This window comes from Podarcis muralis, chromosome 15, assembly GCF_964188315.1.
Source record: "Podarcis muralis chromosome 15, rPodMur119.hap1.1, whole genome shotgun sequence".
In the NCBI taxonomy this organism is placed as follows: Eukaryota; Metazoa; Chordata; class Lepidosauria; order Squamata; family Lacertidae; genus Podarcis; species Podarcis muralis.
In genome coordinates, this window is record NC_135669.1 from 42,307,482 (window position 1) to 42,327,628 (window position 20,147).

Genomic DNA, 20,147 nt, shown 5'->3' on the forward strand with positions numbered 1-20,147 from the left:
GACGAGGAACAGGAAATGGAAGGATTCACGGAGTCGGAGTTGGAAGAGGGAATAGACTCCGAAGACGAGGAGTATCGAGAGACGAGGGACAGTAGCAGGTGGAGGGAAGTGTTCGAAACTTCGGACGATGAGGAAGGTTCTTTCAGGGGTTTTACTTCCTCCCAGCCCGGAGGGGAGGAGACGGGAGGGGGTGAAGGGGGCCCTGGAGGGGAGGTGGATGTCAGGGAACTGCCATCGGAAGGACAGGAGGTGCAAAGGCTCCCTCAGGTTGAAAGAGACGGAGCAGCTGAAGAGGGAACCAGTAGGGGGCGAGCAGGAACTTCCAGGGAAAGTGAGTCGGAGGGGTGGCTCAGAGACGTTTCCAGCGAAAACAGTGGAGAGGTCTCAGGACCTCCTATAGGGACACCCACGCCTCGCCGGAAACTGTCACGCAGAGAGTCCAGAAGACGTGTTTCCGTGAAAGAGCTTTTATGTTGGAAACGTTTCCGAAAGCAACCACTTTCGGATTCTACTAGCGATTGACGCAGCCATGCCGGAGGGGCTCCGTCACAGGCAGAGGTTTGAAAACCTGATCAAACTCTGAGGGACTTGCATTTTACGCACAAGCAGCTCATCATCCCACCACACCAACCTGTGCCTTTTAACAATAGGACGAGTACAGAATGGGATCAGTATTGACCATCAAATCAAAACGTTCATCAGCCAGTGAAAATGTTGTACAATGTCGTGAAAATCGTATTTCTCTGTGTGGTTTGCTTGTTTTTCAAAAACATCAGTTTTGTGTAATGTTTACAACTGTTTGCTGAAGCGTTTCACTAGGAAAGCGGGATGCACAAGGGGTGTGTGTGTGTCCTTTTTGCAGAAACTGGACCTTAAATTGAGCCCCAAGTAGGGTTTTTTGTGCCCTCTGCCAACTCTTTTAGTGTGGGTTTTGTCTTTTTGTTTTGCCGTTTTTTTAAAAGGATCTGTACAAATTTTCCTGTCGCCAAAACACAATTTCATATTTAAAAGCTGGTTTCTAGAGCCCCAGCATAGTTAATGATGTCAAACGTCGTCGTTCTGCCCTCCCCCAATTGAAATATATATCAGAAAAGAATTGAACAATGCTTCTGTTTTTTGTATCATTTTAAATGCTCCTTAAAAGGACAGTTTGTTAATGCAACTTGAAACACAGGGAATAGCCATTTTTCTGCTGGAGAGATTAGTCCTGAGAAATGTGGCATTTCAAGTGGGGGGGGAAACTGGTGGATAAGATTCTTTTTTTAAAAAAAACAACCTTCATTACACTTGTAAAAAGATGAACATAATCAGTTGACTGGTACAGTCTTCTTGCTGCAGAAACATCAGTTTGGATGCAGAGGTTGCTTTCAAGACAGGCTTCTTCAGTCAAGAGGGAAGGGAATCTTTGCATCTAACCAATTTCTCTTGTGAAAGTCCCCATGAAAGACCAGAGGGTCAGAAAAATGTGGGATTTGCCAGCAGAGGGGCTGGGGAGGCAGGAAACACCAGCCCTTTAGCCTGCTTGTTTCCTCTTTCCTCCCAAATATCCAAAAGCCATTCAGAGTCACACAAAGCAGCAATGACTGCGTCAGCCATTCGCAAGTGGCGGTGAAATATACTCAGAGGCGAGAGTGAATTTCATGCTCTTTATTCAGCTCATAGTGGTGAGGAGGGAATGAAAGTTTCCCCAAAGTATCTGCTTTATATACATTATTTACACAATGGGCTGCACATGATTGGTTAATTCCAGAATTCTCCTGTAGGCCAATCAGGTTGTGGATTCACTTCTATCTGGAGCTGGATTGGGTGGTTCCTGCAGACCAGTCAGACTGCTGCATTCTGAATCCTATTGTTCTAGGACCAATCAAACTGCTGCCTTTTGGATCCTATTGTTCTAGGACCAATCATACTGCTGCATTTTGGATCCTATTCAACTCAGTACATAACAGGCATGCAGCGAGAAACCAGCTGTGAGAAGCCTTAGTAAACAAAACACGGCTTTTGGGACCAAACCAAGGGGTGAATGGGGCGTCTTTGTGGATCATGTCTCCGAAGGCATTGCCACCTTGTATTTTCCAAAGCAGGAGCAATTCGGAGCTTTCAGCAACGACAATAGATGCAGCACAAGTGGCTCTCTGTCAGAGGAGTCTCCCTGTTTTACCTCTGCCCTGGTGCCCAGGATCTTGGGCCAAGTGCCAGGACCCCAGCAGCACCCTCCAGTTGTGCTTACTCTGTGCCTCCTTTTCCAGCACCCCCAACGAAGACCAAGGTGGCATGGATCTTTCCTGGTATAGCACAGGTATAGTTGTCCTTTTACATTTCCCGCAATGCACTGGAGCAAAGGGGCATAGCTCTGTGTTGGAGCATCGAAGTTGCTTGCAGGAGGCCCTATAACACCTGCAGGTAGGATTTGGAATACCCCCTCTCCGCCCTCTGAACCCCCGGAGAGACGCTGCCAAACAGTGCAGACTACACTGAGCTGGATCCGCTGCTGGTCTGATATGGTAGCAGGCAGCTTTCTCTGTTCCTCCGGTGTTACATCCAAGTCATTGCAGGAAATTCAGATGACACACATTTCTCCTGGGAAGAGCAGAAGCGTAGGAGAGAAGCAATGGGAGGCTGCAATTCTGACAGTCCCTTCAAAGCTAGAATCAAGTCTTAATGAATTACACAGAAATACAGGTGAGCGTGTGCTTCTGAGACCGTGGGTAATTCTTGAAGGCAAACCTTTCCAGGTATAAAAATGCAGCACGCCTCTGATTTTAACAACTACGGTATGTCTACAGCTGTCAGAAATTTGGGGAACACTCTTCTAAGTTTAACGGCTCTGCTTGGAGACATGAGCTGTCTCCGCCGAGGTGTGTGGTGTTTTCAGTTGGCTTTGCCAGATCTTGACATTGACAGCTCATCCCGCTGATGGCTTGTTTAGACATACAAGTTGTTGCCTGATTCTAGTTAACTTTTCTTATGGCACGGGTTAATCACGTTCTGCCTAAAGGCAGCACCTTAGTCTAAAACACTAATAATAGGCAAGTACACTGAGAAATATGGAGGTGTGGTTTGGCCCTCGTGGTTTGGTTGCGACAAGGCACCCTCAGAGATTCATAGTGCAAAGCTGCGCATAATTACAATGGCTGCATTTGACCATCTCAATAGACTATCACTTCAAGAACAATCCTGCCCTCCCTCCATGTTGGTGAAGCCACAAGGAAGATGGATATTAATGATGGATTGTTTAAACAAGCCAGCTTCATAAAGGATGGTTTGAAGTTGGCTTGTTTGAAACAAACCATAGTTAAGATTGGATCGCACGGCAAGCTGTGGTTAATTAGAAGTGAGAGTTGAACACTTCTGAGCTCCTCCTTGTGGTCACACTTGGAGGAAGATGAAAAGGGAGTTCATGAAGGCTAGACTTTCTCCATAAACCATGGTTTATTGTGATGTGGTTTGTTGTAACATACAAATGCAATCATTCATTGACTGAATCCAAAACAGACAAGGATATATTATTGTAAAGTTGCCTTGGGAAAATAAATATCAATACTTACATTAGTGCTGAGAAATTGCAAACAAGTACAGTTTGTAAATTAAATTGTGCATAATAGCTTCCCAATTTCCTTTTCCCTTTTTTCTTTTTTAACTGGTTCAAGTTCAAATTTGATTCTAAATATGTATATAAATATATAAAAATATAAAAATATAATTTTTATGTGTAACTAAAAGCTGTATTTTCCATTACTGTGGTTCCTTGTATTTTTGTCCAGGTGCCTCCTTTTTTTAGACTATTACCTTCCCACTCACCCCACACCCCCTGGCTGTATTTGTGGAATAAAAATGCTTCCAATGATTTGAAATGTGAAATTTTCTGATTTGCCAACACTGTATTATTATAATAAAGCGATACATGCTGCCAGTAGGGGTTGCTTTCATTTCTGCAAAACCTTGCATGCTCAGTTAAGTGAGGAGGAGTGGATGGGATGGGAGAAAATGGCAATGGAGCATTTATGGAAGCCTCCGTGGCAGGTGGGCCATAACTGTCTTGGTCCAGTGCAGGCTTGCACTCTTTAAAAAGGCACTGGCTTCCCAGTTCACCCCTCACAGAGCTACAGTTCCCATTGCTGCTGCTGTTGTTGTTCAGTCGTGTCCGACTCTTCATGACCCCATGGACCAGAGCACGCCAGGCACTTCTGTCTTCCACTGCCTCCCGCAGTTTGGTCAAACTCATGCTGGTAGCTTCGAGAACACTGTCCAGCCATCTCATCCTCTGTCGTCCCCTTCTCCTTGTGCCCTCCATCTTTCCCAGCATCAGGGTCTTTTCCAGGGAGTCTTCTCTTCTCATGAGGTGGCCAAAGTATTGGAGCCTCAGCTTCAGGATCTGTCCTTCCAGTGAGCACTCAGGGCTGAGTTCCTTCAGAATGGAGAGGTTTGATCTTTTTGCAGTCCATGGGACTCTCAAGAGTCTCCTCCAGCACCAGAATTCAAAAGCATCAATTCTTCGACGATCAGCCTTCTTTATGGTCCAGCTTTCACTTTCATACATCACTACTGGGAAAACCATAGCTTTTACTATACGGACCTTTGTTGGCAAGGTGATGTCTCTGCTTTTTAAGATGCTGTCTAGGTTTGTCATTGCCTTTCTCCCAAGAAGCAGGCATCTTTTAATTTCATGACTGCTGTCGTCATCTGCAGTGATCATGGAACCCAAGAAAGTAAAATCTCTCACTGCCTCCATTTCTTCCCCTTCTATTTGCCAGGAGGTGATGGGCCCAGTGGCCATTACCCTTAATAAGCTACAGTTCCCAGGATTCTTTGGGAGAAGCTCCGTGCCTTAAATGTGCAGTGTGTACACAGCCAGAGATTAAGGAATCTGACAATCGCATCTTGAAAAATGTAAGATCGTTTCCCCCAAAGAATCCTGGGAACTGTAGTTCTGTGAGCACCAAAACCCTTAAGCCTGTGCAATGAGGAACTAATATTCAGAACATGTACATGCCAGGTAAGGACTCTAGCTCTGTCATGGGGAACATGCAAACCTGGAACCAACAGCTGGCATCCCAGGGCATCTGCCTGGTTTCCAGCAAAGCCCAGCAGTGCTGATACCTGCCCTGGACCCTTCTCACTGAGTAGCTGGCTTTATGAGCACCCATTTTAATTTCCTGAAGTGCTCTGTTAATATTAGTCAGGCAATCCCAAGCATTGTTTTTCTCTGCAAGGAGGAAAAAACAAGATAGAGTCTTCACGCCTTTTCTTTTCTCCAGCAGATTGGAAAGCAGCCCCATCCCAGGCCACTGCTCAGATCCATGCAAGTCCATGTGGTTGCATTTGTTTTTGTTTTAATAAAGCCTTTAATATCATCTAACACGGTCACTAGCGTTTAAAACAAATCTTAAAAGAATTGCACACATTGAGGTAGGTTTCCACCAAACGTTCCAGGCAGCTGAGGATTTGACTTTTAAATAACTTACCCTGATTAGTACTTAAAGTCAATTTTTAAAGCATTTTGTTTTCTTAGCATGAAATAGATTTTGAATCTTTTTAAAAGATGCCTACTCAGAGTAATTTCTTAGAACAACGGCACTGAAAATGCAAAAGGGCAATAGGTTTGAATTAGTATCGATTCTGTTATTACTTCTAATCCATTTGAGACAGTAGCAGAATCAGTTCTTTGTTTCTGCTACAGTTACTCTGAATGAAATGGCCATAAACGTTGCAAGTGCGGGAAAGTTTTCTTGAATTCCATTATCGTCAGTAACTGGCTTTTAGGAGATTGTGCAGTTGAAAAAGAGAGTTGTGCAAATTGTGCAGTTGAAAAAAAGAAGAAGGGAGATGCAAAGAAGTTTTCTTGTCATTCTGCATTTTGTTCCATCGGGTGCTGATATTCCCTTGGCAGCCCTTTGTGATATTCCTTAGTAACGCACGCAGGCACACACACACCTGAGGCACTGAGAGAGAACACTTTCGCATTCTCAGCAGTCCTCAGCTCCCTGAGCGCCTCTGACATTTCAGCCTCTAAAAGTAAGATCAGCTTTATTTAGAATTTAGATGTACATGATAACTATTGTTCTGCTTTCTATGGACCACACCAGCGAGGCCGGAAGGCGAGTCTTGCCATCTGGGCAGCCCAGGACCTCCAACACACTGCCCAGGCTTGTGCCCCAGAGAGGTCACTTAGGTGCTGTTACAGTGGTTTAACTTCAGCCCCGGAGGTTCTTGCCAACAAGAAGATTACTATATTTTAAATGTGCTTTTAAGGTTCTTTCAGCAGCTTTATGAGATTTTATACCTCGTACCTGAGGTGTTTATCTTCCTGAGTCTCTGGTTGTGTACACACCACACATTTAAAGCACACAGCTTCCCCTTAAGAATCATGAGGACTGTAGTTTCTTAAGGGTGCTGAGAACTGTAGCTCTGTGAGGGGTAAGCTACAGTTCCAAGGATCCTTTGGGGGAAGCTGTGTGTTTAAAAATGTATGGTGTGCATGCAAAGTAGACAAACTTGATGAGTGTGATCTTTAGACTCCAAGCAGGGGAGTTGTTAGGGGGTGGAGCAGGCAGCCAGGGCCTCAGACTTTCTGAACTGAGCTCCATAACCCTAACCTTTTAAAAAAGCCTTTTTTTATAAAAAGGCCATACAGGGTGACTGGGCCTACTGCAAAATACTTATGAGATTCTAGCCATTCACCATATAAATCAACAGGTTCAAATTTTATGTGCGTTTGTGCCTCATGTCCTTTTAAGCACCTAGCAACACTCCAGACTCCAGCTGAGCTCCCTGATTTGTTGTGATGTGTTTCTTAAGAATTGCATTATATTTCAATGGGTCCTCTCCCCCATTTGGTTTGTTGAAAACCACCCTGTGGCTTGGGCAAAGGATGGAACTGTATATAAATCATCTGAATCAAATAAGTAAATATCCACTGAAAATGTGTGCTTTTTCAAAACTGAGGCCACGTAGCCCCTCTGCGAGGCTCCATTGCATTTCCTTAAATGATACCACCTAAGGCTGTCCCTATTTAGAACCTATCTGCTGGGCTTTTATTTGTAGCTGCATCTTGGCTAAAATAGGTAAGCACTGTTTTATATTGCAGAGAGCTGCCTTTTAGAATGCATTAGGCAAATAGGGCAGTGATCAGTCACTGTCTAGCCTCCATAGCTTTGGGAGAGGATGTGCTCCGCCAGGGATAACCAACATGATGCCCTTCAGATATTACTGGGCACCAACACCCATCAACTCTGGCAGCTGGCCATGCTGATGTCCAGGGACATCTGGAGGGCACCATGTTGGCTATCCCTGTCCGACATGAAATCCCTGATCTGAGGCCTCAACAGAAGAACAGCAAGTTCTCTATCCGCTGAGCATGGCCCTTGTGATTTGAGCTGTTAGGCTTGCAGGAAATCCTAAATAAGCCACCCAGACTGAAAAGCGTAACGGATGTAAACCAGAACTACTTTATTTTAGGTAACATGTTATGGTGATGCTTTCATATCGGTGCTGAAAATATGAGCTTTAATAAATATTTTGCATTATGCCCATATTATGGTTCCTAGTATATGTGTGTAAGTTAAACTTCGTTGCTTGTTTTGACATATTTGCTCATCTCAGCGTCTGCAATTTTGACAAAATTCTGGAAAGTTTGTTGCTCAGGAACCGTTGCAGGTCTGACGGAGACGCACTTGAAGACTTTGCGTTTTGTGTCATAGTTTCCCATGCATCTGTGGACTCGACCTCTGATTAACCTTGGCAGCTCCCGGTCCTGTTATGCAAGAAGAATAAGAGGTAATACCTCCCAACCCTTAGCATGAAATACTAAGCATGGACAGAGGGAGCCAACATGGGGCCCTCCAGTTGCTTGTGGACTCCATTCCCCATCGGTGCAAACAGCCAGCATGGCCAATGGTCAGGAATGATGGGAGCTGGAGCCCAGTGGCATCTGGAGGGCAACACATTGGCTATCCTTCCTTTAAAGCAACAGTAACATTGGAATTCTCCTTTTTGTTGTAGTTAAACAATAGCTTCATGCTTCTTTCCCACAATCTAACTCGTATCAACAAAGAAAGTTGTTTCAATTTTTATTATTATTTTAAAAATGGCTTTTGGAGAATTACAGTTGCAATGGTAAGGCTGGTAAATGTCAAGGTAAGGTGTTTGTTTTATTTAACAGGATTTATATATTGCTTGATCATCCGTAACCTCTAAGTGGTTTACATAGGTGTTAAATGTTCTGCTGTCAAAATAAACTGGAATAATCTACAGAAATAATATTTGTTTTGAAAATATTTTTATATGCTACTTTGTATATCATGAAATACATATTCCATGAGTATGCATTTGACATGTGTAATGACTTGTGAAAGAAAAACAGGGTGAACACTCGGGGAACCTGTGAAGCTCCCTGATTGATCATCCTGCTGGGCATGGCCTCAATCCCTCTACTTGTATCAATGGTGCACAGGTGTTTATTGCAATAGAAGTGGTGGCTTCTGCAGCACATGTAGTACTCACTTGAATAAACATGTGAAACACTTACAATCTCATAGAATACACATGGCATGCTCTCCTTCCCGTCTCTCAACAGGAAAGTCTTGGCTCCGTACTGCCCAGGGGTGACTGCAGAATCCAGGACGCCTAAATATATAGAGCAGGATTTACACTAACAATTGTATCCCATGGTGTCCTAAGATAACATAAACGGCTTTTTCTAAAGGTCTGTTTGGTTGATTTTGTACAAAGATGGAAGTGGGATGACAATCTATTCTTCTAGGGTACTACAATTTGAATTCTATGGGTTAGCTCAGGCTGTGTGGCATCCACAGTTCCGTCCTCCAACACTTTGCTGCTGTTCTCTGTACCCACCCATCCCAGCATCTGCCACTTGAGGCAGCTTCCTCACTCTGTCTAATGTTAGAGCCGGCCCTGTGAGTGAAGCTCAGGTAATGTGCCATAGAATTGGAGAGCTGGAAGGCTGTATGCTTTCACACAGGATCTAGACATGATTCTCAGGTCTGAGGTAGACCTGTGCAAAGTGCCCTCTTGTTGAGTTTGCTGGCAGCAGTGACAGGGAGTAGAGGGCACTTGCAGTGCCCCAAGCAGCACTGGGCAGTTGGATCTAGCCAGTGGCGTAGCGTGGGTTGTCAGCACCTGGGGCAAGGCAAGTAATTTGCGCCCCCTAACCCGTGGATTTGCGCCCCCTAACCCGTGGATTTGCGCCCCCTAACCCGTGGATTTGCCCTAACCCCAGATGTTGCGCCCGGTGCGGCCGGCCCCCCCTGACCCCCCACGCTATGCCATTGGATCTAGCCATTGTTTACACTTGCCCCAAAGCAGTGTTCCTCTGAGCCAGGGGTGGGGAACCTCCTAGGCCAGACCCCTTCTCCCCAGACCATACCCTTCACCAGCCCTGCCTCGCACCCTCCTTGGGTATTCTTGCCCAGCTGGAAATGTGTCCTTTGACACATGCCTCTGATAATGCCTCTTTACTCGCCTGGATGCTGACGCTGATGATTTCATTATTTATACCCCACCCTTCTAGCTGGGTTGCCCCAGACACTCTGGGTGGCTGGAAGGAGGCGCTGTCTGAGTATGCGCTGATATTAGCCTACAGTATCGAGGTAAAATTTACAACTGTTGCTCTGCCCACTTTTGCCTCTGACCCTGTCTACCACTGGCATGTGGCCCCTAGAAGCTTACCCAGAAGGGAATGAGAGGCCCTCGGGAGTTAGAAGGTTTCCCACCCCTGCTCTGAGGCATTGCAGCAAAGTAAAACAATGCCTTGGCCCAGCTCCTGGGTCTGCTGGGAGCACCAAGCTGAGAAAAAAATGCAAAGCATGTTGGCAGCAAGATAAGTGTCAGCAACGTGCCTTGCTTAGGGTGCTGGGTCCCAGGCAGCTGATGCTGTTGTCTGAAATATATATTTAATTGTCCGTGCTTGGTATCGTGGCACCAGCATTCTGTGTAGGAAAAAAACAATACCCTGTTGTACTTACCCAAGACCTCAAATAACAGTGGCACTTTATTCGTATACTGACTCCAGTGTTTCATGCTTTCAATGACGACAGATATAATTCTGAGAGAATTGTCTTTTTCCTGCAGTTTTGCTTGAAACGCCGCTGGCCCTTTCTTTCACACAGAAGAGGCAAACAAAAAGAGAACTTGAGGCAATTAAAGACCTTTGCACAGTGGTGAGTTCCTGCTCCAATACTTGGAATTATATATTTTTAAATGTTTTTTCTGTCATATGCAACTTTGTTTTTGAGATCCAGTGGGTGCGGGGAGTGAGAATGCAAAATGGACTTCATGTTTCTACCCTGAATGGATGAGCAAAGCAATTTTTGAGGTACAGTAAGCCTGTGACTTACGATCACAAACTTACACGGGGTGATCAATAAATAAATAAATTGGAAAAATGAGGGAAATCAAAATATGAGTAGAAAAAAATGTCAGAAGGAGTTGGGAGAGCAGGAAATGACAATTGGCAATCCCATCAGCCATTGCACTCAGCCTGGGAGAGTGTTTGGCCATTGTCACAGCTGGAGAGTAAGATAGGGCCAAGCGAAAGCACAGAGAGCAAGTGGAACTGGCCTGTGAGCAAGGGGAAGGTAGTCTGAGCTGGTAAGTGCTGGGTTTTTTTATGTTTGGTTTTTTACAGGTTGCTTAAGGGGCCTTCCTGGCTTTATGCATTTTTTCATTTGCACACAGTTCCCAGGAACCGAACTCTTGCATAAGTTGTGGGCTTACTGTACTCATTCCAGGGCAATTTCAAGGACTAGTGTGTGGCCACTAGACCTCTTAGTGAGAAATGATCTGAACAAATCACTCCTGCACAAGATGAACAACTCATATGCCCCCCAAAGACCTGGTTTGGTAGAGAAATTTGTCCAGCATGTAATGGTCAGCTGTACTATGAACTGAGCACCATTTTCCTCCATCAGTTCTTTCTTTAGCTCAGAAAGCTGAAACAAGATGCTGTGCCTGCATGGTTTTCATTCAGCCACGCTCAAAGTCAGCCACATGCTCACAGTTTGAACATGCTCAGAAGCTCTTGAATGTTTTTCCCCACCCCCTTATTCTTAGACTGAATCTAGACACATCAAAGAAGCGTTTAAGTTAAATGCGTTGTAAATTTACACAGGGAAATCCCGTAGGGAAAAACAGGACTCCACAGCACCATCTGGTGGAACAGTGTTATATCACATATACAACACATATAAATCACTTTTTCTTTACCAATCTAGCTGAGTCCTTAGAAGAACTTTCATTGAGTTCTGTGAAACTGCATGGCAGAAAAAGTTAGCTGCTTTATTCAGCAGGTGTTCTTTGATGTTAAGCACCTTGTCTTAACTCTTGGTGATTGATCTGAGTTATGAGACCAGATCACTTAACCCAGCAGCACTGGGTGGATGGGTGTAACTCTGTTTGGGTTAATTTTCTTGGTAGCTCCTTGCAAAATGTTTTATGTGGTTGTCTCATACCCAAATCTAAAACCCACTTTTAAAAAGGTATACAATATGCTAAAAAGTGGGTCTGGTGGGTGGAAACAGGTAATTCAGCTGAGGAAGCAATTTGATTTTATTGGATGATGTAAAATAATTTACAAGTCAACCACTGTCTTAAATTGCAGATTACTTAAGATTAGAGGTCCCATCCAACAAAGTTTTACTCGGTGTGGAGCCATTGAAATGAATGGGCCAATGTTAGTCATGCTCATTACTTTTCTGTGGGCCTACTCTGAGTAGGACTAGCATTGGAGACAGCCCTAGGTTTTGTGGGAAATGGAACACACAAACCTTTTTTTAAAAAAAAATACATGTGTATTATAATGTTACCTGAACGATTTTGACATCTTGAGCACAATCAGCTTTTTTCTCGTTAACTTTTTGTTGTAAAGGGCTGGGTTTAAATGTATACGGTGTACTCTGACCCTGTGGGCCCCTCGGCCCTGTGTTCTTTCCAGCTGGCCATTGGGCTGTGGCTGGATAGCTTTGTTCTGCTCCTCCTGCCTTGCTACCATGTGAATAGACAGCTGATTTCTGTTGCTTTGATCCAGTTCCCATCAAACACTCTGGACTCTTGTCAAGCTGTGAACCCTTCCTGTTGTCTGTTCCACTGCCCAAAGCTGGGAAGTTGTTTCTTTTCCAAGTGTTGTTTTTCTCCTCTAGTCTGCAGTGAAAATAGTTGATATGGCTTGAATATATCAAAATATGTATACAAGCATTTAGAAGCCCAACAGCATTTTGAAATCCTTTCCTCTAATTCCTCCCAGAAATATCTAGAACAGGGAGAGCCCATGTGGGTTCTTCCAGATGTTACTAGACTCCAGCTCCTATCAACCCTGACCGTTGGCCATACTTAATCTTTTCCCATATATTTGCATGGTAGTAGAGCCAGCGTGGTGTAGTGGTTAAGAGCAGTGGACTCGTAATCTGGTGAACCGGGTTCGCTTCCCCGCTCCTCCACATGCTGCTGCTGGGTGACCTTGGGCTAGTCCAGGGGTAGGCAACCTAAGGCCCGTGGGCTGGATGCGGCCCAATCACCGCCTCAGTCCGGTCCACAGATGATCTGGGAATCAGCGTGTTTTTCCATGAGTAGAATGTGTGCTTTTATTTAAAATGCATCTCTGGGTTATTTGTGGGGCATAGGAATTTGTTCATCCCCCCCCCCCCCCAAAAAAAAATAGTCCGGCCCACCACATGGTCTGAGGGCGGTGGACTGGCCCATGGCTGAAAAAGGTTGCTGACCCCTGGGCTAGTCAGACTTCTGTGAAGTCTCTCAGCCTCACTCACCTCACAGAGTGTTTGTTGTGGGGGAGGAAGGGAAAGGAGATTGTTAGCCACTTTGAGACTCCTTAAAGGGTAGTGAAAGGTGGGATATCAAGTCCAAACTCTTCTTCTTCTTCTTCTGTTGCAACCTACATTGGATCAGGCTGCATCCTATCAGTGGGTTCCAACCCACCAATTGAAGACTAGTGACCTAGTCTAACGCCCTGCATGTTGTTGCACCTTAAATTTTTACAGAATTCCTCCCCACCCATCCTGCATTTCTAGTTCACGTCCAAAGGACAGAACTTGAAGCATAGGCAGAGTGAATTGTTTCATCAGCACAAAAAGGTTTAACTCCAAAATCCACCCGCAGGGATCCCAATGAAGCAAAGTTTCATGTCAAATGATATTATGACCTCAGCTGGAAGCAGTTGTACGCTTTGGGGGATGCAACCAACCTCCAGTTGTTGAAGTTCTTTCCTGCTTGTGATACAGCTGATGTCGGTGCGTTTGGGTGTCTTAACACTGAAGGTGGAACAGGAAGCTCTGCTGGGCTTTAAGGACATAATTTTAGAGCTTACAATGCATGCTGAAGAGACAGGTGCTTGTAAAAATCGTATGTGTAATCATACAGTATCAGTTTCCATAATTTTAAAATAAATATAATTACAGGAATATAACTGTATAAAATATACTTGCAGTGAGGAGGATTAATATATTTAAGATGTGTTGCTTTTCTCCATACATACATTGTTTTCTGTAATCGAGTTGGTTCTGGCTTTGCAGTTTCCCATTCAAAATCTTAAAAAGTCAAAGGGCACAGTTAATTGAAATCAAGTTCATGATATTGGTAATATGTTGTTTGTGAGCTTGAAAAAATATATACAGTGGTACCTCGGGTTACATACGCTTCAGGTTACATACGCTTCAGGTTACAGACTCCGCTAACCCAGGAATAGTACCTCGGGTTAAGAACTTCGCTTCAGGATGAGAACAGAAATCGTGCTCTGGCGGCGCGGCAGCAGTGGGAGGCCCCATTAGCTAAAGTGGTGCTTCAGGTTAAGAACAGTTTCAGGTTAAGAATGGACCTCCGGAACGAATTAAGTACCGAGGTAACCACTTAACCCGAGGTACCACTTAACCCGAGGTACCACTTAACCCGAGGTACCACTTAACCCGAGGTACCACTGTACATGCGAATTGCATTTGCACTCCTCATAATCGCAGTGTTGTGGATTCCACCACACGCCCACCCTGAACCAGTAGTGCTTCAAGTTCCAGTTCTCCCAACACTGAAGATAATTGCACTTTCATCTCTCACAGTAATCTCCATGTGTGCCTGGAATCCCATGAAACTTTGAACTGTGACAATAACTGTTCAAAATAAGAGCTCTCAGGTGCCCTTCTAAGGGCGAAAGTTACTTCAGGTTAGGGATAGACATATCTGTCACTTCTAATAGATTTGCTATGTTTATGTTCTTAATTATTTATTGTAAGCTGTCTCAGAAATGTGGCTGAAGGAGGTTCGAGCCTGCTCAGTGGGAAAGGAATGCTGAGTGCCAGGCGGAGGGGTGGCAGGGAGTGGAAAACCGGGAAGACTGAATGAAGCGGAGTATCCGAGAAAAGGGATGCCTGTCTGGCCAGAAACCCTGAATAGGAGAACTTTACAATGCAACATTGTGTTGCAGGTCCCGCTTGGAAATAAATAAGTAAAATAAATAGCAAGCACAAGGGGAGGCATCCCCCTACCCGCCGTGGATTCTTTCACAGCATTCCTCTTGATGCTGACAGCCCTGCAGACATGTGGGCTGGTTGATCACATGTGTACTTTCCCTACAGCACTCCTGTAACATTTAAAGGGCACCAGTGATATAAGTCCTGGCTGGATCAGATGTCAGGGCCTATCTATTTAGTCCAACATGCTCCCTCTATCAATGGCCATTCAGAAATCCCTGGAGGCTCAGAAGAAGGACATGAAGCCAACAATCATCTCCTGCTTTGTTTCCGCCCAGCATCTGGAAATTGGAGGTACATTGACTGAACATGGCTAATAGCCGCAGCCGAACTTGTGCTCTCTTAATATAATTGTTTATAAGCAGTTGTCGGTATAATCTATCAGTTTCCTATTTCTGTGTCAGTAGTTTGCATGGTCCAAGTTGAATGCACTCCTTGAGAAAAGCTAGGTAAGCAATTATTTTACGGTTGCACTGTTGTACATTACCATTTTCCAAAGGCAGCATTTTGAAACCACAAGGCAATTGAGAGGTAGAAGTTTCTTCGCTAAGAAAGCTCCCCCTCCCCTTTGACCAGCGTAAAATAGGATTAACTGTTATTATTACAGTAATTAATCCTGGCAGAAATTCTGCACAGTAGCCTTTTCAAGCATATTAGAGATGACAGATATATCTTCTACAATAGCGCGCCCGAAATTCTCCTTTCCTGTAACATGGACCTATGAGATGAACTGAAAGAAAAAAGGGCAGAGTTTCAAGAACTCCTGTTTAAATGTCAGCGTTCCACATAATTAGTAAAGACAAGAAAGTAGTCCTGCAGCCCACAGATATTTCAGTTGTATAATTGTGTAATATAGACACACACACACACACACACACACACACACACACACACACATTGTCCTCCACTTACCAGCTAGCATGGCAGAATAATCCACATTTTCAGCTGGTTTGCTGGTACATAGCTCATTTTTAAGTGGGTTTGAAGTGAGTGGTTGCCTGTTCCTTTTTTTCTGATTGAACAATGGGACTGGAAAGTAGCCTAAAATGCGAAGTTACAACATAATATGAATAATAATAATAATAATAATAATAATAATAATAATAATAATTTATTTATACCCTGCCCATCTGGCTGGGTTTCCCCAGCCACTCTGGGCGGCTTCCAACTGAATATTAAAAACAATACAGCATTAGACATTAAAAACTTCCCTAAAGAGGGCTGCCTTCAGTAGTCTTTTAAGAGTAAAATAGTTGTTTATTGCCTTGACATCTGCTGAGAGGGCGTTCCACAGGGCAGGTGCCACTACCGAGAAGGCCCTCTGCCTGGTTCCCTGTAACCTCACTTCTCGCAATGAGGGAACCGCCAGAAGGCCCTCGGCTCTGGATCTCAGTATATTATGTTATGATATTATTCTCATAACATTATTTGTATTGATTCTCACACACAAACACAAGCTAAGAGTTTGCTCTGAGGCAGAGTTTGAATTATTCCCCCACCTGCAAAGGCCACCTCCCGCATGCAGAAATGGCACAGAAGGCTGCAGAAACTGTACTTCCAGTATTTCAAACACTCAAGGGGGTTGCAGAGCAGGTCTAGTGAGGAGTGTGGCTTGAGGACAGAGGATATGGCCTGGAGAGAGTCCCTAGGGCCAGGTAGCGAGGTCTGGAGGGCCACATGCTTGCTGTACATCCTACCCTGGATCTCTTAAGCTCCCCCACTTGAACCATCATGACAGGCATTTCATCAAGTCATCGGAATAATTTTCAGATTCAGTACCAGTGCAATATTGATACCTGCAGTAGAGCGGTTTGAATTGTCAGTTAAAGTCCTCTTCATTTCTCCTTCCACAATACCTAGACACACACACACAAAGATAAATGACTGGGCACTCGTCTTTTCCCAGGGGTGATGTAAGCATTGCTTTTAAGAGAATTCTAGTGCATTATTCAAGCACAGTAGTTTATAACAAGATTGTATTAAATTTAAAAATATAATATATAGATTGGGGGTCAGCAAACCTTTTCAGCAGACCTTGTGGGGGGCGGACTATATTTTGAAAAAAATATATGAATGAATTCCTATGCCCAACAAATAACCTAGAGATGCATTTTAAATAAAGGGGCACATTCTACTCATGTAAAAACACACTGATTCCCAGACCTTCCATGGGCTGGATTTAGAAGGCGTTTGGGCCGGATCCGGCCCCCAGGCCTTAGTTTCCTACCCATTATATAGATGCACACACACAACAAGCAAAGTTCCCACCAGTATGCTGCATAGATAATGCTCTACTGATCAAACAGATAACATTAGGATTCATTATAAACGTTTATTTGTTTGCCTATTATTTGCAAACTCCTCAGTAAGAAAAATGATACAGTTAATAAAAGCATATTTAAAACATTTAAAGATGTGTAAAAATATATAGGGCACACAGTGCTCCATACACATAGACAGAAAAAGCTGATTTGGTATCCAGGGTGCATTGTCTGTTTAGGACATTGGCTCCATGATTGCATCGCTGTCATTTTAATTGTGCTTAATGTTTCTTTCATGTGAGACTGCGTATCACCTTGAGGCTTTTCGCATGAGGTGACTGATAAATATAACAGGCAGATATTATGGGCTGAATCCAACCCACTGGATTATTGGGTTGTTGTTTTTATTTTGATTATATATTTTGTGGTTTTATATTTTGATTTTGTTCCGTCAACCGCCCTGAGACCTCCGGGTCTAGGGCAGTATATAAATTCAATAACTAATAATAACTAAGTTTTCTTCATCGTAGACCCATTGAAATTAATGGATCTAAGTCTCGGTCATGAATTCCAATAGGTCTTAGGACAAACATTGGCTACAACCCTATGGTGACCATTTTTGTGCCTTTATTATTTTTTTAAATGCAACTGGAGAATATTTTTTTGAGGAAAATACCGAGGGACCCTTGGGCCAGTTACTGTCTCTCAGCCTAACCAACCTCACAGGGTTGTTGTGATGATAAAATGAGAGGAGAACCATGTGCACTAATGTCCATTAAAAATAAAGGATAGCATGCAAACCTAGGTAGAACAGAGTGGCATGAGATTAAACTGTTACCTAGTTTAAGCAGAATAAAAATAATCCCGTCATTCACTTTGTGTATAAATACACATCCAAGCTTTCATAACTTCTGTGGCTGGCAAGGCTGTATATGGGAAAATAAAAGTTTAGGAGAAGAGCTATAAATCATGTCTTACAATGCAATTGAGAGGGTTTTTTGGGCGCAGGGGGAGGGGGAAAACAACCTGGAATTTCTAGTTTTTAACCAAGCTCAGTTTTGTTTTAACATGTTGGATTGCTTTCTCCCGTGTGTGTTTAAGTCACATTTTTGCATATGTGTACAACTCTCTAGCTGCAGGGGAAGGAGGGGGAATTAAAGGACTGACTAAATTACAAGAGCCTTATTTTTTAACAGAAACACACATTAAGGGAAAGAATAATGAGATTTTAAAAGGCGGGGGTGAGGACAGAATCAGAACTGGTGACCAAGCTGCCCGGAAAACAAAAATCATGAGGAAAAACTAGGCTTAAATGCAAACATAAAAAGGTCATCTGTTGCTGGCATCGTAAAGTGCCTCTATCTACAAGCACGAGGCTAATGGAGGAGGCAAGAAAGTGCCTCAACCCATTTGCTAGAGGTTGATGGCTCCGTGCAAGAAAAATGGCGGTGGGTGGAGGGAAAAGCCTAAACGCAAACCTGACAGAGGAGAAAAAGGCAGGCAAAGTGCCTATATCTATTAGTGCAACGCTGATGAGGGAGAATAGTGGAAGAGTGCCTAAATCTAGCTGAAAGGGGAAGGTAGCGAGAAAATAATTTGCCTACAATCCATTAAAATCAAGTTAATGAGGGGGACGAGAAGGAGGCAGGGAAGGGCCTAAATCCGTTAGGTAGCATGAGGTGGAAAAGGCGGGAAAACACTTAAGCTTTGAGGGGTTACAAAAGGCAAGAAAGTGTGTGTGGGTGTGGGTGGGTGCTTAAATACATTTAGAGAAATGGTTACCTGAGGAAAAGGGAGGGAAAGGCAGGAAAAGTGCCTAACTTGCTTAGTTATGGAGTGCCAAAGCATGAGGTGAAAAAGGCGGGAAAATGCCTGACTCCACTATCATGAGGTGAAAGTGAGGGTGGCACAAGGCTGACAAGAAAGAGAAAGATGGAAGTAGCACCTAAACCCACTATTTATTTATTTACAAGTATTTCTAAAGCACTCAGTATTTTTAAGAATTAGCACAAGTCGGGGGTGAGGGGGACGGGAATTCCTTCAGGCTTTCAGCATTTTCCCTTTCCTGTGAGATTCTTCGGAGGGGGAGCGAAAGGAGATAAATCTCTCTCATTCGGACTTTTAATTCCAGAGAGAAAAGAGCAGAAATGGGAAAAGGAGAGAGAGAGCAGGACTTCAGGGGAAAGAGGGAGGAGAACTGAAAGTATTAAGTACTAAAAACATAAGGAGAAAAATGCAGAGTTTCTCCTTCCTCCTGTTTGTATAGTGATGTCAAGAGCTGCCACCCTCAGCCCCTGAGGAGAAAACCACCAATCTTAACAACTGTTAACATTTTTAAATATGTGCAGTTTATATAATTGGTATATTATCAGATTTTTTTTTGTGGTTGTTTACCCCCCCACTTGTCTTTCTCCTAGTTGCAGAGTAGCCAAGATGGTTGTCAACACAATTCTCTCTTTTTCTTCTGCTGAAGGAATATGATTCCTCCTCCTTCCATTAGTAGCATTCTGGCCCCATATAACATTATTATTATTATTATTATTATTATTATTATTATTATTATTATTATTAATGCTGCCTTTCCTCCACCTCTTATTTTACCACACATCCCAGTTATGATGATGATCATAATGACAATTAAGTTTATTAACACACACCCCACACACCTTGACCAGCAGGTTCCAGGGCGGGTTTCAACAGTTTAAAATTCAAAATTAAGAACAGTTAAAACAAATGACCATCGCAGGACCCCTGAGACGTTCAAAAGATCTCCTTTCTTCTGGCTAACTGACACATTTACTAGAAAACTCTCAATTAATATGATGTTCCTTCCCCAGAAGTCCTTTTGATTTCTTCAAAATGGCCACAACTAAGCTTTTAAAAATAATAATAGTGTATATAATACTTCAGGTATCCCCCCCCACCTCCTTTTCCATCTTGACTATAAATGAATTAAGACTGGTGTAATAGAGAATTTGCTGCCCCATGAACCCTTTATTATGCCAGATATTCAGGCAGCCCCCAGGTTCCTTAAGGAAACCTTTTTTTTGGCTTTATATTCATTTATATTTCAAAAAGCATTTATAGGCTGCCTCCTCATGCAAAACATCAGGGCCGTGCGCAATAACATTTACAGCATCGCATAGAACGCTATAAAAACAATCCAAAGGAATAACAGAAAAGGCCTGGCTTCTATTGTCTTGTGTCCTCTTGGGATAGTTTGACTATTCTTTGGACAAACTCCACCTGTGCTATGAGCGAAAAGGGAGTTTCTGCGGCATCTGCCCTAAACTGTGTTTGGAAATGCGCTGTGCGTCTTCTGTTCGGATGCTTTCTCACCCTGCCGCATGCCGGACATCAAAACAATTAGCCTCAATTTTTCACACGGCTTTAGTAA

General features: G+C 43.6%; 2 protein-coding genes across 17 annotated transcripts in view; one reads left to right on the forward strand and one right to left on the reverse strand.

Moving 5' to 3' along the window:
- Positions 1 to 7,441: 7,441 nt before the first annotated feature.
- Positions 7,442 to 19,627, reverse strand: SPATA22 (spermatogenesis associated 22). 8 transcript variants are annotated; one of them, XM_077919936.1, is made up of 11 exons: positions 19,417 to 19,627; positions 17,589 to 17,676; positions 16,268 to 16,345; positions 15,989 to 16,195; positions 15,402 to 15,530; positions 13,505 to 13,556; positions 13,214 to 13,309; positions 11,823 to 12,156; positions 9,984 to 10,116; positions 8,528 to 8,625; positions 7,443 to 7,753 (listed from the first exon to the last, which is right to left on the reverse strand). In XM_077919936.1, the coding sequence occupies exons 3-11, from the start codon at positions 16,326 to 16,328 to the stop codon at positions 7,562 to 7,564; spliced, it is 1,302 nt and encodes a 433-aa protein (XP_077776062.1). In that variant the 5' UTR covers positions 16,329 to 16,345; positions 17,589 to 17,676; positions 19,417 to 19,627; the 3' UTR covers positions 7,443 to 7,561. The 8 variants fall into 8 exon arrangements, with proteins under 8 accessions (XP_028563684.2, XP_077776062.1, XP_077776065.1 ...); XM_077919939.1 differs by having other exon boundaries at positions 19,408 to 19,627; XM_077919940.1 differs by lacking the exon at positions 19,417 to 19,627 and adding an exon at positions 18,965 to 18,991.
- The window catches only part of ASPA (aspartoacylase), a 34,236-nt gene continuing 24,164 nt past the window's right edge, over positions 10,076 to 20,147 (forward strand). For 5 of the 9 annotated variants that reach the window (XM_077919946.1, XM_077919943.1, XM_077919944.1 and 2 more), the window contains exon 1: positions 14,221 to 14,783. In XM_077919946.1, coding sequence (XP_077776072.1) covers positions 14,675 to 14,783 — 109 coding nt within the window. In that variant the 5' untranslated portion in view covers positions 14,221 to 14,674. Of the gene's footprint in view, positions 10,179 to 10,368; positions 10,609 to 14,220; positions 14,784 to 20,147 lie in introns of those variants that run through there. The other 4 variants (XM_077919949.1, XM_077919950.1, XM_077919941.1 and 1 more) reach the window with 4 other exon arrangements.